This window comes from Dipodomys ordii, unplaced genomic scaffold (assembly GCF_000151885.1).
Source record: "Dipodomys ordii isolate 6190 unplaced genomic scaffold, Dord_2.0 Scaffold1, whole genome shotgun sequence".
NCBI lineage: Eukaryota > Metazoa > Chordata > Mammalia > Rodentia > Heteromyidae > Dipodomys > Dipodomys ordii.
Genome location: NW_012267217.1, coordinates 37,794,341 through 37,811,453, shown reverse-complemented (window position 1 = coordinate 37,811,453; position 17,113 = coordinate 37,794,341). Strand labels below are relative to the sequence as shown.

General features: G+C 45.2%; 1 protein-coding gene across 1 annotated transcript in view; it reads right to left on the bottom strand.

Annotated features, from left to right (window-relative positions):
* The window catches only part of LOC105984047 (aldehyde oxidase 2-like), an 89,672-nt gene extending 75,254 nt beyond the window's left edge, over positions 1-14,418 (bottom strand). Inside the window, 7 exon segments of the mRNA XM_013014136.1 lie at positions 979-1,068; positions 4,853-4,914; positions 6,828-6,954; positions 8,397-8,505; positions 9,644-9,740; positions 11,450-11,528; positions 14,362-14,418. Of these exon segments, the coding sequence (XP_012869590.1) occupies positions 979-1,068; positions 4,853-4,914; positions 6,828-6,954; positions 8,397-8,505; positions 9,644-9,740; positions 11,450-11,528; positions 14,362-14,418 (621 nt within the window).
* Positions 14,419-17,113: the final 2,695 nt, after the last annotated feature.

Sequence of the window (17,113 nt, the reverse complement as noted above, 5' to 3'; positions counted from 1 at the left end):
CACCAGTAATCCTAGCTATTCAGGCAGGCAGACAAGTCTGACAATTAGCAAGCAAAAAGCTAGAAGTGGAGGTGTGGCTCAAGTGGTAGAGCACCAGCCTTAAGCAAAAAAGCAAAAAAGACCACGAGGCCTTGAGTTCAAGCTCCAGTACCCCATTCCCACAAAATTTTTTTTGTATTTGGTTAATGTTAACCTAAGACTGCAAATCTGAGCATTGGCTTTCCAATGCATGGACTTCCCCAAGACACTGGTCCTCTGAGGTGACCAGGAGCATGCAGCCCATCTCTAGAGCAGCAACCCTCTGTCCCACTGCCGTTTCTTTGGACTCAAATAAGCAGATGGTGGGAGAGAAGGATGGGAAGAAGTTAGGTGTGAAGGAGAGAAGTAGACAGAGTGGGAGATGGCAGGCACACTGTGGTCTGAGGCTTGCTCTAAGCTCTTAGGTCTCCTTGCATGAGGGAACCCATTCTCTATTTTATCCTGAATAAAGAATCCCCTTAAGAACTTGGTAGTGGGTCCTTAATGGGAAGGAATATCGCCCAGAGGGCAAAGCCAGTGGCTGGAACACTTTAAGCTGGACTTAATAGGTGTGGAGGCCGGTAACCTGCCTTGTGAGTGTGCTCCTTCCCTCTCCAGGGTGGAGGGGGTCGGTGGGGACCTCCGTCTGCCTCTGCACAGGAGGAGGTACAATGGTGGGGCGTGGCTGCATGAGCAGGGGCAGCTCCAGAAATCCATTCCACTGGAGGCTGTGGCTCATCCGGAGTGGATTTCCTGTTCTCTTTGTCCTAGCCTTTTGGATGATGAAGGAGACAATGAGATCACGGCTGGTGGGTCACCCCTCTTCCTAGCTGACTTGTGCATGCTTGGGACAGTTTTGAGTGGAGTACAGAATGACCCTTCAAACACACACACCTAGTTTTAAAGCCAAACTGGTGTCAAGTAGTATAACAAGAGGACAAAAGAAGCAAAGAAACTCACGTCGCTTTTGCTGTCAAGTGAGGGGCACTCGTTTTCTCTCTGGTCCAGACAGCATTGTCCTGTTCCTTGCTGCTGACAGCCATCTGCTTCCTAAGAAGGTGAAATGCCTCACATTAAATGTGTGTGTGTGTGTGTGTGTGTGTGTGTGCGGGCGTGTATGCACGCGGTGTGCACGCAGGCGTGCTGGTCCTGGGTTTTGAACTCAGGGCCAAGGCGCTGTCCCTGAGCCACTTTGTGCTCAAGGCTAGCGCTCTACCACTTAAGCCACAGCACCACCTCTGGCTTTTTTGGAGTGGCTTATCAGAGATAAAGAATCTCACAGATTTTCTGGCCTGGGCTGGCTTTGAACCATGATCCTGAGATCTTAGCCTCCTGAGTAGCTAGGATTATAGTCATGAGCCACCAGTGCCCAGTTTTCCCTGAGTTTCTTTTAGCTCAAGGCTAGTGCTCTATCATTTCAGCCACAGCTCTATTTTCAGCTCTTTTCTTGTTGGTCATGGGCTTGAATTCTGGGCCTGGGTGCTGTCTCTGAGCTCTACCACTTGAGCCACAGCGCCACTTCCAGTTTTCTGGTGGTTTATGGACTTTCCTGCCCCAGCTGGCTTTGAACTGCGATTCTCAGACCTCAGCCTCCTGGTAGCTAGGATTACAAGTGAGAGCCACAGACACCCAGCTCAGCTGGGTGAGTGTGCTTGTGTGTGTGTGTGTGTGTGTGTGCGTGCGTGTGTTTTGTGGTTATTTGGAGCTAAGAGTCTCATGAACTTTCCTGCCTGGGCTGGCTTTGAACCTTGATCCTCCAATCTCAACCTCCTGGTTAGATAGGATTATAGGTATGCGCCCCTGATGCCTGTCACATTAAACTTTTTATAAGTATCTGTCTATGTTCTCTGGAGGATCTATGAATTCATAGGAGACGTTAGACTTTTAAGCCCTTTTCGTAGTTTCTATTGGGACAGGAATAATTACAAAAGAAGCCCTTTCTTCTTTTGCTTTATATTTAAATAAAATGATATGTATTATACATATATATCATGAAATATATACTATATAATATAAATTAACAGAACATACAGGAGTATAAAAGAGACAAACTATCATTTTGATATAATACATCCTTTGTGATTGCACTATGCTTTACACAGTATGTATATATTTCTACTGTAGAGTACTCAGTATATGAATATTTTTATTCATTATCAACTTAGCTTTGGGCATACCTGTGATTTTGTTTGTTTGTTTGTTTGTGGGGCTTGAATTCAGGTCTGGCCACTGTCCCTGAGCTCTTTTTGCTCAAGGCTAGTGTTCTACTATTTTGAGCCATACTTCTACTTCTGGTTTTTGAGTGGTTAATTGGTGATAAGAATCTCATGGGGACTTTTCTGGCCAGGCTGGTTTTGAACCACGATCCTCAGATCTCAACTTCTTGAGTAGGTAGTATTACAGGTGTCAGCCACTCGTGCCCCACTCTGTGAATTGTTTTTCCCTAGTCCTGGGCCTTGAACTCAGGGCCTGGGCACTGTCCCTGAGCTTATTTTTGCTCAAGGCTGGTACTACCATTTGAGCCACAGTACTGTTTCCGGCTTTTTCTGTTTAAGTGGTACTGAGGAATTGAAGCCAGGGCTTCATGCATGCTAGGCAAGCAATCTACCACTGAGCCACATTCCTAGCCCATCTGTGAAGTCTTTAAGATGAATTCTTATCTTGAAATTAATTTTAAAGATACTATAATTTATCTACTTCCTAGCATATATCAGATCCAAAACATTGTTCATTATAAGTCATACAATATCCTTAAGAAAGAGAAAACAAAAAGAAAAAAAAGGAAAAAGCAAAGAAAAAAGATGTGAAAGGAAATCACTGAGGTGACCTAGCGCCAGCATTTGGCAGTCTGTGTAAGGCTGGCTGGGAATGAGTTGACAGTGGCATTTCAAGCAGGTTTCCATGTGTAGAGATCTCATGTGCATTGCTTCTAAACTTTCCTTTTGTATCTTCTCCCAAGGGTCTGGCAAGATACTTTCTCTCAGATGCTTCGCTTCACTGTCTCTGCCCCAGTGTCTCAAGCTGCTGTCTTCCCAATCCTGCCTAAGAACTAGCACAGCTGGGTAAAGAGGCCGCACTCCCTCTCTCCCTCGAAGCTCCTCCAGCCTCCATGATAGACTGAGAGTCAGTGCCAACAGGGAAAAGCAGTCTTGTTTTTGTCATCTGTGTTTTTGGACATACACATACATATGTCTTGTGTATGGTCTCTGGGGCTGGGTTGCTTTCAAGCATTAAAGCTCCGTGCTTGCTGGCAGCAGGGTGGGGTGTCTGGTCACATTTGTGTCTTTGTATCCCCACAGTCTGTGTCCCAAGATTGTGGAGGCCATCTATACTCATCAGCAAAGAGGTTTCTTTTAACTCCTTTGTATCTCACAAGTGCAATTCGCTTTACACCAACAATCAGCTGGGCTTTCACTGCTCAGACTCCCCCAGGTGGCAGTGGAAGTGGGGACACACATGGAAGGGACACCTACCTGCTTAGCTTTGGACACCTGCTGGCCCATCTCTGTGTTTGTGGAGCTGAGGCAAGAATACAAATAGGCAGTGGCTCACGCCTATAATCCTAGCTACTCAGGAGGCTGAGATCTGAGGATCACAGTTCAAAGCCAGCCTGGGCAGGAAAGTCCGTGAGACTCTTATCTCCAATTAACCACCAGAAAACTGGAAGTAGCGCTGTGGTTCAAGGGCTAGAGCGCTAGCCTTGAGCTGAAGAGCTGAGGGACAGTGCCCAAGCCCAGAGCTCAAGGCCCATGATAGTCAAAAAATAATAAAAAAAATAGAGGGTCTCAGGCTGTGACCTGTTACCCTCTTCTTCCTATATGGCTCCTGCACAGAGAGGTGCCTCGGGATTCCTGTGAGTGCCCAGCCTGAGTATTAAAACTCTATTCATTCCCTCCACACATAGATGCTCATTGGAAGCCCTTTGGCCTTGTATGTGGGATGCAGACACTAACTGTTAGGATCTGCTCTTCATCATTTTAGGAAAGAGTCTTGTGTCTGGCCTGCGTAGAGTCAAGACCATGTGTAGAGAATTGTCTAGAAAAGGGGTGAAAGTTCTAGATAGGTATGTCAACCTTAGTCCTAGGGTATCATGAAAATAGCAGAGGAGATGGTCTCTCTAATTTATTGTGCTGAGCTTTGCATGCTCAGCTCCATCCTGACCTGAAGGGCCACCAAACGTGCCCAACTGATGTTTCTGTCAAACACTATTCATAGAGCCAACAACATTCTCTAAAATAGCTCTTACTATGCATCAAGAAAAATTCATTTGATTTTTCAGAATGGCCCAGTACATTGCTAAGAGCCAGTAGCTCATAACTGTAATCCTAATTAATCAAGAGGCTGAGATCTGAGGATCAAGGTTCAAAGCCAGCCTGGACAGGAAAATTCATAAGACTCTTATTTCCAGTGAATCACCAAAAAGCTGGAAGTGGAGCTGTGGCTCAAGTGGTAATATGAGCAAGTATAGTAGTATGGTAGCCTTGAGCAAAAGCAGCTCAGGAAGAGTGCCCCAGGAACTTGTGTGTGCTTTTGGAGTGAATTCGGGTGCTACACGACACATTCAGTTTCTTGTGTGCTCACACCTTCCTAGCTGGTCATGTTGTTGGGAGGAATCTTGTCTCATCAAAGCAAACTCCATATCCTGCCTATCTCCTTGATTTTCTGAAGACTCACTCCATCCTCAGGAATTAGCTCAAATGCCTGTGAGTCAGTTGAAATCGATTCACTTTGGCTAGCCTGTTGTAATAGTCTATAACCGCTCCCCCACTTCCTTGACTAGCCGTCTCTGCTGTTAATCCTTGCTCTGTAGGGTGTCTCTGCAGTCACTACTCACCTTGCAGAAAGTCCTGCCACTCTGGAGAATTGGTCTATACCCGGTGCAGCGGCACAGATTTCCTAATCAGAGGAGAAGCAAGCAGAATCGTCAGTGGGCTTGTTTCTACTGGCTTCTTTTGAAAGCTGAAATAGTTTTTTTGGGGGGCTGGCAATAGTGACCAAATCCACAGGCTTGAGTAAGCACTACCATGGGGAAATACAGCCTCCTCCGCACCTCTTTCTTAAGACATAGCCTCAGTATGTAGCCCAGGTCGACCTCAAACTAAGATCCTCTTGCCTCTGCCTCTCATGTTCTGGGATTACACCACACCTGGCTTTCTCTAAACTCATTTTTTTTTTTTTTGGGTCCGGTCGTGGGACCTGAACTCTGGGCCTGGGCACTGTCCCTCAGCTCTTCAGCTCAAGGCTAGTGCTCTACCAGTGGAGCCACAGCACCACTTCTGGCTTTTTTCTTTTTGCTTATGTGGTGCTGAGGAATCGAACCCAGGGCCTCATGCATGCAAGGCAAGCGCTCTACCACTGAGCCACCTTCCCAACCCCACTCCTCAATTCTTGAATCCATCAATCTTATTCTGTCCTGAAAAAGATGGCAGTCTAGCTGTTGATTTTACTTTTCTTTACCTACTAAATGTCTCCCTTCCCTTCCTTTCCCTTCCCTCCTTCCCTCCCTCCCTTTCTTCCTACCTTTTCCTTCCTTCCTTCCTTCTTTCCTTCCATCCTTCCTTTCTTCCTTCCTTCCTTCTTTCTTTCTTTTCTTCTTGTGGTGCTGAGGATAAGACCCAGGGCCTCATACTTGCTAGGCAAGCACTATGCCACTGAGCTATATCTCCAGCTCCAATGTGTGTCTATTGAGAAGAACTGTATTTTGGACTATGTAAGATAGGGTCTTCCCAGGCAGGAATTACAAGCACTAGATGAGCAAAGCCTTGGACAGTGTTGGGAGTGCTTCTCAGTAGTGGCTCAGAGATACTTAGAGGTATTTGTTAATAGCAGGAATCCAAGCCTCTGAGGGAGGGCCCTGAGAAGTGTGCAGGTCATTTTATTACACAATATCAGAGAGTCTCGGGTGCCTAAGGATGAGGGCTTGGGGTGGGGTGGAAGAGGGCGAGTACACAGAGTTCATGTGGGCTGGTTTGATTGAGAACCCTGAGCTGGAGAGATGAGCTGTGGGTTGGTGGGGAGTCGACAGAGTTCTCAGACCATCCTGAGCAAGGTGCAGAGAGACTGGCCTGCAGTGGTGAGGAGGGAAGGACGTACAAGCATGGGAGGCCTGTTCTTGGACTCAGGGCTGAGGAACTTCTGCCTTGTCATTTAAACCTAATGCAAACTCTAAGGGGTTCTCTTACTATATGAAGAGTCTTATTAGAGATTGAACTGTGTCCCCCCCAAAAGATGTGTTGGAGGCCTAACTGTTGGAACCTGTGAATATAACTTTATTTGGAAATAAGATCTCTGCAAGTATCAGGATGACAGTCATTGTACTGGGCCCTAATCCAATGACTGGATCCTTCTAAGAGAGGGGGGATTTGGACGCAGAAGGGTGTCAGAATAGAGACACAGATTGGAGCAGTATATCTACAAATGAAGAAATGTCCCAAACTGTCAACTCTCAAGCTAGGAAGAGGCTAGGATGGGTTCTTCTTAGAGCCTTAGTTAGAGCACTGCCTGTTGACACCTTCATTTCAGACTTAAAGCCTTCGGAATGGCAGGGGAATGATTTTCTGCTCTTTTATATCATGTAGTTTATGGGTCTCTGTTCATATGGCTCTAGAAGCTGATGATACAGACTCTTGAGTCACTGGATAGAGAAGTGGTGTGGTCATGTGATGGGTGTGGGCTGTGTACACCCTCCTCTGCACTGTGGCTACTTTAGAAACAACTGAACAGGGGCCTGAGCAAGGCTGGAGTGATGCTGAAGATGGCGTGGAGTGGTCTAAAGCCTACTTTCCACCGGGTCTTAAGGTATGGCCTACCTCCCAGGGCTTCCATGAGCTGCTCCTCGGAGGGCTGTGGATGGTTCCTGAGCAGCGCATACATAGACATCACCATCCCAGGGGTGCAAAAGCCACACTGGGTGCCATGGCTCTTGGCAATTCTCTCCTGAAAAGATACATTCATGGTCCCAGCCCTGCCTTCCTGCTGCCACTAGCAGTCACCAGAGCCTGCAAGCCGGCATCTCCTTCGCCATGGTGGAACCCACTCTGAGCCCACGTGCCCATCCTTTGAGCCTTTCTTTTTCCTTTTCTGAGGCTGTTTCTGGTAGTAGTCACTCAGAACCCATATGCTATCATTGTAATTACTTCTCAGTGTCAAGTGCTCAGACTCTTCTAGTTGGGAATTTGTAGTGTGCAGCCTACACATGTCATGAGGGAAAATCTCCAGGAATCAATTCTTAAAGTATTGATTATATACACTTATACACACAGAATTTGTATAATGGAATTGGAGACTATTTAATGTCATCTCCCTCCTCCTCTTCCTCTTCCTATTTCTCTTCCTCCTTTGATCTTGTTATAGGCCAGGCTGGCCTCAAACCCTCTAACCTCCTGACATAACTCCCTAAATTCTGGGATTAAAATTATGTACCATCATACCTTCCCTTGCTTTCCTCCTTAACTTCTTCTGTGTTACTCAAAGGAATCTCTACTTATAAAGGCCAAGATCTTGATCTGTGCTTTAGAGCCTTGTTATTTAAAGTGTGATCTATCGTCTGGTAGTATTAGTTTCTCCTGGGAGCTTTTAGGAAGTGTAGGACTTGAGGTTTCTGCTCCAAACCTCTTGACTCAGAATCTGAATTTTTAACAAGCCCTCAGTGAGTCTTGGGAACATTAAAGCTTGAGCTGTATTGTAGATTTTAACTTTGCAGTGAGCATTTTGTCTGCTTTAGAAGACACTGCTGGATCTATCACCTTTTCTGACTTCCTTGGTATTGAGTCTCATGTGATAGAACCCAGAAACTCTTTCTGGTTGATCTAGTCCTGAGTCTCCCCAGCTCCTGTGATGATGGCGATGAACTGATGTGGTATCTGCCATCACATGTCTTAACTTATTCTTAACTTCAATCTCTCTGCTCTGACTTTAGGTTAAGATTTGGAGAACTCAATCATTCTAATGTAGCTTTAATCATTCTAATGTTACTTTTAGACTCCACTCACCCTCAGGTCTGATTTTATTCCTAAAACTTTAATGCCACAGAAAATAATCCTGACTTCTATCCTGTTAGCTTCAGAGGCATTTATTATCTTACATATTATATTTGTTTCATATCCTGTGTACAATCTCTAGTCCAGATCATAGGTATCAGCTAATGTTTTGATAATCCCAACATCTTTCATGTAGAAAAAGTAACAAAACAAGATGACCCTCTAATAAAATGTGTATGCATTTCTAGCTTTCTCTGGAATCACTTAACACATGTCATTCCCCTGATCAACATGTATCCTCAAGTTTCTGCTTCCCTAGTAATAGCCTGGCCAGCTCTGGCGGTATAGTCAACACAGCATTTGATTAAAAGGGAGTTTAGAAGTAAGCTGTTGCCTTACCTGCACAGGGTGGAGTCTGGTTTTGATACTTCCAACACCTTCTACTGTAGTGACCGCCGCCTCATACAGAGAGCAGATGGGCACCAGGCATGAGGTGACAGAGAAGTGTCTTTGAATGAGAAACAAAAGAAAAATCAAGGGGAGTCACACAGTCCTGCATTATGGGGAACCCCAGAACAAGAAGAGCAGTGGAAGTGGGCAGGAGAGCCTTACACTCAGCCGAGGGGCTGGGAGACAGGAAGGATGGGTTGGAATCTGAGTCTGCAGTGTATGCTATCTGTAGGAATTTGGGGATCCTGCAAGTGTATAAATTTCAGAAATACTTTCCAAGCCTAACATAGACACTCCTAGAAGGAGTGGGATGTGGTTAGACATTAACTACCATCTCCTGGGACACTGACCTCCTAAGAAACCAAAGAAACCACACTGAAGTTTATCACTCATATCTATACACCTGGGAACTTTTTTGTTTGTTTTGTTTTTGTTGCTTATTTAAACTCTTTGGATAAGGTCACTTAACAGTGTTGGATAACTTGTGTTTTGAAGCCACGTCCTGATTTAGGCTAATGGATTTGGATGAATGTGGTCTTCAGTTAAAGGGTAAAATCATGTTCCAAGTTCTGGCTCTGTAAAGTTGGTAAAATCTGGAGAAAGAACATTTGTTTCAAGGCCAGAAAACATGGGCCTGAGTCCTTATTCTATAGGTTACTAGTTGTATGATCTCGAAGAAGTCACTTCATCTTTTCTTTTATTTTTATTTTTTGTCCCGTTGTGGGGCCTGAACTCTGGGCCTGGGCGCTGTCTCTCAGCTCTTCAGCTCAAGGTTAGCGCTTTACCACTTGAGCCACAGCGCCACTTCTGGCTTTTTTCTTTTTGCTTATGTGGTGCTGAGGAATCGAACCCAGGGCCTCATGCATGCCAGGCAAGCGCTCTACCACTGAGCCACCTTCCCAGCCCAGTTACTTCATCTTTTCAAGCCTCAAATTTCTCATATGTAAATGTGGTGGCCTAAGTTGGGGATTTCCTATTCTGGGGTGCACAGATGGGCCTTGGGAGGCTCATGATCTCTCTGAAAGGAAATGCATTCTCTGAACAGATGACTCACAGCGTTTATGTGATTTTTCAGAGGGATCTAAGATCCAGAGACAGTAAGAATCTACAATTCTTTCTTAGTTGTGAGATGAGAATATAAGCCAAGGAAAGCCACAGCGCTCTCCCCTAGCTGCCAGGCCTTGGGGGTGGGCTACCTTATCTTCCTGGACACTGGGTCATGCTTAGACACCATCACAGTGCAGGCGCCGCAGCCTCCTCTCCCACAGGCGTACTTGGTACCAGTGAGGCATACTGGAAGGGGTGGTCAAGGCAGACACTTTGTCTCCAGTATAATTACTTCCTTGGGGTGTCTCAATGAGGAAATTCATTGTGGGGTGAGGCGTGTGTCTGAGAAATCATTCACCTGGCTTACTTAAGGCCACTCCTTATCTTATTAGTGCAGGACCTTGTGTAGTAATCTCTCCCTATTTTCTCACCTGTAAAGAAGGAGGAGTAATACCTACTTTATCATCTCAGGCTTATTACAAGCATTTTGTAAATCCTATTTCATTATAGAGTTATTCCTTTACATCTTCCTCTAGGTTCCAATCATGCAATTGGAAGAGAAGAGCTATATTTTTAGGAACTTGATATATAATGAGTTTTGCCTGATGATAAGCCAGGCAATGAAACAGCCCTCCTCTGCTTGTATTGTGTTTGAAAGCAAGGTAGTGAGTCTTTAGAGAAATCTCTTGCTCTTATTTTCAGATCCAATCTTGCACAGCCCTCTGCTCTGATTGGTCCAGGGCCAATCCCACAGGGAGGCTCAGCCTCAGCCCATTCTCTGCTCATCTTCTCCCTAGTCAAGCTTTTCCACACAACTTTATGAGATTGGATGTAATTAACTAGACTGGCTAGCAAGACTTCAGAATCACTGACTCTTTACTACTTATTTGTCTCTTTTCTTTGTACTAATGATGGGGATTATTCATCAGAACTAATCATAACCTCAAATGCTTATCAGAAAGGTAACATAAATGAAAAGCAGGTGAGTGTGACTGGATGTCTGGACCTCACCCTAGAGAAAGAACCAGGGATAGGCCTTCCTTGCTGTCAGCATGAAGGGCTACCTTCTCATGTGTCTGGAGAGGCTGAAAGCTCTTGATTTTTTTTTTTTTTTGCCAGTCATGGTGCCTGAACTCTGGGCCTGGGCACTGTCCCTCAGCTCTTCAGCTCAAGGCTAGTGCTCTACCTCTTGAGCCACAGCACCACTTCTAGCTTTTTCTGCTTATGTGGTGCTGAGGAATTGAACCCAGGGCCTCATGCATGCAAGGCAAGCGCTCTACCACTGAGCCACCTTCCCAGCCCTGCTCTTGATTTTTTTAAAATATGAAATTGCCTAATTTTCAAATACTGACAACGAATCAGAAATTGGAAGGGCTTTTAAACAAAATTCGTCAGGAGGCCAATTTCAACAATTTGTAACTTCTGCCATTTATTTTTTGGCTTCTCTGAGATATTTAGCAGATTTACTCATTAAAATAATTTTGCCCTTATAAAGCTCTATTTATATTCCAGAAAATAAAATGGTGAGGGAAATCTGATGCAAAAAACAATAACAACCACCACAGCAAAAAAAAAAAAAAAAAACCAGATATGGGGAAAAATAATCTTTTCCTCTAACACATGATCTCACAGATTCTGGAGAATTTGGTTTCATGAAAGGTCAGGAGACACAGCTCAAGCCTCTATTACATAACCCCTGGGTGGACTCCAAGGAGCCCGCAGGGAACACTGAGAGATTAAGAAAAGAGCCTAGCTTCTATTTCACGCTGTTAAATCAGATGAAGGCAACGCCGGGGGAAACTTCCTCTTCTCCCAACTAGCCCAATTAATCTGATATGATTAAATCCAGGCTAAAAGCAAATAGCAAGGGCTGAGAAACTGACTGTTTGGAAAGAGTGATCAGTTGTCCTAAACATTGGCTTAAATTTTAAGGCAAGCATAGACATGACCAGGACTTTTTTTTTTTCAAAGGATCCAGTTCTTTCGCAAGAAGGCCAGCAGGGTCACTTCGGGATCCACATTCTTCTCTGTCACCTGAGTTGGAAACAGAGGAGAGATTATTATGGGACTGAATCAGTGACCAGTGCAATGCTTGTTGTGATCTGTTTGATTTAGGGATTGGACTTCATCTGCATCTGCTCTTTTGTGCTCTGAGGGAAAACAACTTTCTGCTTTTTTTGTTTTTTTGTGGGGCTTGAACTCTGGGCCTGGGCACTGTCCTTGAGTTCTTTAGCTCTACCATTTGAGCCACAGTGCCACTTCTGGGCAGACAACTTTCACACACACACACACACACATTTATAGGGCAGGGGTCTCTGGAAGCTAATGTGGCAGAGCTGCTCTTCTGTCTGACAAGTCCTGGAGGCCAGTGCTGTGTATGGATGTCCCTACACTCATATTCTTCACATCTGCTCTAGCATTTACCTTTGCAGACCCTTCCAACTAAGTCTTTTTTTTTTTTGGTCGGCTGTGGGGCTTGAACTCTGGGCCTGGGTGCTGTCCCTCAGCTCTTCAGCTCAAGACTAGCGCTCTACTACTTGAGCCACAGCGCCACTTCCGGTTTTCTGGTGGTTAATTGGAGATAAGAATCTCACGGACTTTCCTGCTTGGGCTGGCTTTGAACCATGATCCTCAGATCTCAGCTTCCTGAGTAGCTAGGATTACAGGCGTGAGTCACGGGTGCCCAGCCCAACTTAGTCTTTGATATTCAGGAAAGATTTCAGATCTTGGGAAGATTTGGACTGCTGTGTGTGTAGTGAAGGGTCCTGTCAAGCAGAAGACTGGGTGGAAAAAATTACTAAACATTTGATGATCTAAAGGTCCTCAGAATTTGCGGCAGAAAAGGAGAGAGTTGCTGCTATCTTGGAGAGGCTTTGGAACCTTCTAGTCTCCCTCAATGGCAGAATGGCCCCATGGTAAGCCTTGGTGCTCATGTTGAAGTGGCTCAGATACAACACTAGAATTCCTTCATCCTTCCCCTTGAAAAGTGGGAGAGTTTGTGCTCAGAGTCATGAGGAATCTTCTTTGGTGCCTCTTCTTATGTATTGTTGGGTATTCCCTTTGGCTCTGACTTGAGGTGGCTTGAAGACACCCCTAAGCTCTCTATTTTATTCGAGGAAAGGAAGATCCAGGGGGTTCCCAATGTTAGTGAAGGTTCTTTTTTTTCCCTAGAAAAATTAAAAAATCTATAGGAAGATGGTTATAAGTTGAAATATTAAAATTCAACTGCTTGCTAGTTCTCTAGGGGCTTAGTCATTGAAAACCAAACCTAATCTTTTTGTCCTCTAATGGCTATCAACACACAGACTTGTATTTCCTCTAACTTCTGTTTTGACTGTAGCCATGCCATTTCAGGCTCATGATTTAGAAGGGACATAGTGTAAAAAAAACAAAAGAAGAAATCTCTTCTGGGTTGAATCTCCAGAGCCTGTGCCAGTGGAACAAGCAAGTATGGACTCAGCTCATAAACAATGGTTTGGGAGAATATGGTAGTGGTTGGCTGGAAAGACTGCATACAGAAAGAGATTAGCAGGCAAATTAGGGGATTTAGAGACTATGTTCTGCTGGCTTCAAGAAAGCGGGATCAGGCTGGGAAGGTGGCTCAGTGTAGAGTGCTTGCCTCGCATGCAAGAGGCCCTGAGTTTGATTCCTCAGTACCACATAAACAGAAAAAGCTGGAAGTGGCACTTTGGCTCAAGTGGTACAGCAGGAGCCTTGGACTGAAGAGCTGAGGGACAGCGCCCAGGCCCAGAGTTCAAACCCCATGACCAACAACAACAACAAAAAAAAGCAAGCAGGATCAAAAGAGGCACTGATGACTCCTGCCTATAATCTTAGCTACTTAGGAGACAGATCTGAGGATCTCAGTTCAAAGCCAAATTTGAGATATTGTTATCTCCAATTAACCAGCAAAATGCCAAAAGTGTGGGTCTGGCGCGAGTGGTAGGACCCCAGCTTTGAGTAGAAAAAGTTAAGGCAATACATGTGCCCAGTATTGGCGCATGCATGTGCATGTACGTATGGGACACACACACACACACACACACACACACACAGGAGAGCTGAATTGGTCAGTTAAGTTTGTGGAATTGGAGTGATGTGAGGCTCTGGAGTGACGAGACCCCAAAGCAGTCATGTGGTTTGTGCTCTTAAGAGACAGAGACTCATGAGAGGCAGAAGCTGGCAAAGGGGAGTGAGGTAGCCAGTGGCCTGTGTGGATGGCTGGTGAGGACAGGAGGGAAAGTGGAAGCTGAGAAGTCCTGCCCTGGTCACATTGATTCTTCCTGGAACTTAGCTATAACAGAGGGTAGGGGGAGAGACAGACAGACACAGACAGACAGAGGCAGAGAAAGTCCAAACTGACCATATTTATATCTCATCCAGTCTTGTAGAATGGAGACTCAGCAGAGAATTGAAGTTATATAGAAAAACAAAGGAAGTTTCACTTTTCATCTTCCTGAGTTTGAGGATCAAGATGTGTTACTACTACAATGCTTCCATGTCTCAGGCCCAGTTTTGGAAGCATGTTGCGGTCCCTCATCAACGCAGAGAGCAGCTTTCTTTCTGTCTTTACACTAACCTGGGAAGCTGATTGAGCCCAAGGCTCAGGGAGGTGAAGTGACTTACACAAGGATGCTCAGTCAATGGCAGAGCCAGACTTAACCCAGAGACACCAAGGCTTTCCCTGCCTCTTCACACTGCTAGGAGCTGAGCCCTGACTGAGGGGAACAGACAAAATTTGGATGGGCTTCTAGTTCTGAGTTTTCTGACCCTGACTGGGCTCAACTCAGATGGCAACAAGAGCGCCCCTTGAGCCATGGGGCTTCCTGCTGTCTCAGAGATCCACAGAGGAGTTTCCAACACTTACCTTCCTCCCATTCACAAAGAAAATTAGCTCATCTGATTCCTTCAATGGGTAAGGCATGGCAGCTATGAGGAAGTTCTTCTGGATTGAGACAGAATGCTCTCTAGCACTAGTCACAGATGTGGCTAGTGGAAAGGTTGGTGTCCAAGCAACTGGATTCTGGGTGTGAGTGGAAACGGGCCAGCCTAGAGCCTTAGAGAGGAGGGCAAGTAGGTGGAGACTTCTTGCTTTGTGGCTTTTTAAGCTTAGGGCCTTGTGTGGGTCAGGTTCTGATCTCATTTCCACCAATCCTGGCTTTGAACTTGGCTCAGGATGCAGTGCATACCTCTCTTCTCTGGAAATTAAGGGCATCAGCTAAAAATCCATAAACAACAGCCTCAGCTTTAACCCACTCTTCACAGGGTGTGGGAATGTATCCTGGATGGATTTCATTCTTCTCAAAGACAGAAGTGTCTAAAAAATGTGACGAATGCTGAGTCCTCACACTCTTTCCAACTTGTTTCTTATTCTAGCTGTGGAAATGTCCCCTCATGGGAAAGCAAACATCCTATCACTTCAGTGTGTGGCTCAGATTGAGGTGGAGGTATGGGGTATAGCATCTACCCAGCCCTTCTCCACCTTCCTTACTTCCTTCCAACGCCCACAGTTGTGTGGTTAGAAATCACTGATCTAGTCAAGGCAATCACTGTACTGAGAGATAAACTGAGGTCCACTGAGATGAGATTTGTACCTCATGTCTATAATCCTACCTACTCAGGAGGCTGACATCTGAGGATCACGGTTCAAAGCCAGCCCAGGCAGGAAAGTCCGTGAGACTCTTATTTTCAATTAGCTAGCAAAAAGCTAAAAGTAGAGCTATGGCTCAAATGATAGAGACCAGCTGTGAGCGAAAAAGTTAAGGAATAACACCCCAGTTCTGAGTTAAATCTCTAGTACTAGCATACAAAAAGCAAGATTGAAAGAAAGAAACAAAGGAGAAAAAAAAGAAAATAAGTTTGAATGGCTCCAATAAAACACAGTTCTTATTCTGTTATCTGAAGTACTGCCTAGAGCTTGGGCTCACATATGGGCAAAATAGGTAGCTGCTTATAAAGTGTGGTTTCAGGAGAGCTGGTAAGGCATCTCTGCTCTCCAGTTCTTCTTTTTTTTTCTTTTTGGTCGGTCGTGGGGCTTGAACTCTGGGCCTGGGCGCTGTCCCTCAGCTCTTCAGCTCAAGGCAAGCGCTCTACCACTTGAGCTACAGCGCCACTTGCGGTTTTCTGGTGGTTTATTGGAGATAGGAGTCTCACGGTCTCTCCTGCCCGGGCTGGCTTTGAACCTTGATCCTCAGATCTCAGCCTCCTGAGTAGCTAGGATTACAGGCGTGAGCCACCAGCGCCTGGCTCTCCAGTACTTCTAATATGAGTCCACAGAGGACTGGAATCTTCACGAGAGTGGACACTTTGATAGGCAACACTCCCATTGTGACAGTGCCCCAGACAGAAATGGCAAACACGTGACCTCTTCTGCACCTGGCTAATTGAGAACTTTCTCTTTTCAGCTGGTCCAGAGGGTGGCTTCCATGTCCTTCTCACCCACAGCACTATTCCAGAAATGACTCCTGATCAAATGGTGCTTATAGCTTTTATGTGTCTTCACAGTTTTGAAGTCTAGGTCTTCCATCATAGTCTTTGTAGACCTGTGAAAATGAGTGTGTTTCAGTGTGTGTGTGTGTGTGTGTGTGTGTGTGTATGTGTGAGTCCCATGTTAGAAGTTCTTGCAGACATTGACAGCAGACTCATGATAGCAGCTGGAGAGAGTTCTGTGGATTAGGAAGGACCTTCAGGTCAAGCTTGTTTGTTGATCATGTCTTCCCTGTCTCCCAATAGCTATTAAGGGACTGGAACATTAGGTCCAAAACTTCCCACAGTCAGATGCTCTTGCAATAGGGAAAGAAAAGTCTCCTGCTCCAGGAGATTGGCCCTTTCTGGATAATCCTGCACCTCTCTGCCTACAATCCTCCAGTGGCTTCCCACTGCACGTGGTAAAACCTCACATGCCCACAGGGGGCCCTCTGATGAGATGGGCCCTACCCATCTCTCTGAGTATATGGTTAACTACTCTCACAGCTGTAGCAGTGGCCTCTCTCCTGCTTTGGAAAGGTGCTAACACTTTCCTGTCTGAGGGCCTTGGTGCTTTAGTTACTCTACCTCAACTTTTCTCAGACTAGCATGGCCAGTACCATTCTGTTATTCGGGTGTCTTGAGTCACATACCTGTATTTCTACATCGGTCTCATATTCTCCATAATACCTGTTACTTCCTGACATGGACACTTGCTTACCTTTTTACTGCTTCCTCCCTTAGAAGATAAGCTCCAGGAGTGCTAGAATAATCTTCCAGTTCACCCCTGTATAATTGGGGCCCAAAATGGTGCCTACTACAGAAAAAAATCCCCAATAAGTATTTGTTGGATGCCTAGTGAATATATATATACATATATATATATAGTCTAGTGACTATCACTGCTGCCTTGTTCATCCTTGGTCCCACCATTTCTGTGCTCCCCTCTTCCACTCCCCAAAACAGATCAACATAAAAGACAAAAGGCACAGAAAACGAAAACAGTGACAAAGGAGAAAACAAAGACAAAACCACAAAAATCTTCTTGCTTCCCTTTCTTGCAGTTCATTTTGATAAATACCATTTTATATGATCATATGCACATAGCTATTGAGCCTTTGTGATTCTCTCCTAAGGATATTCTCCTTCAGTCT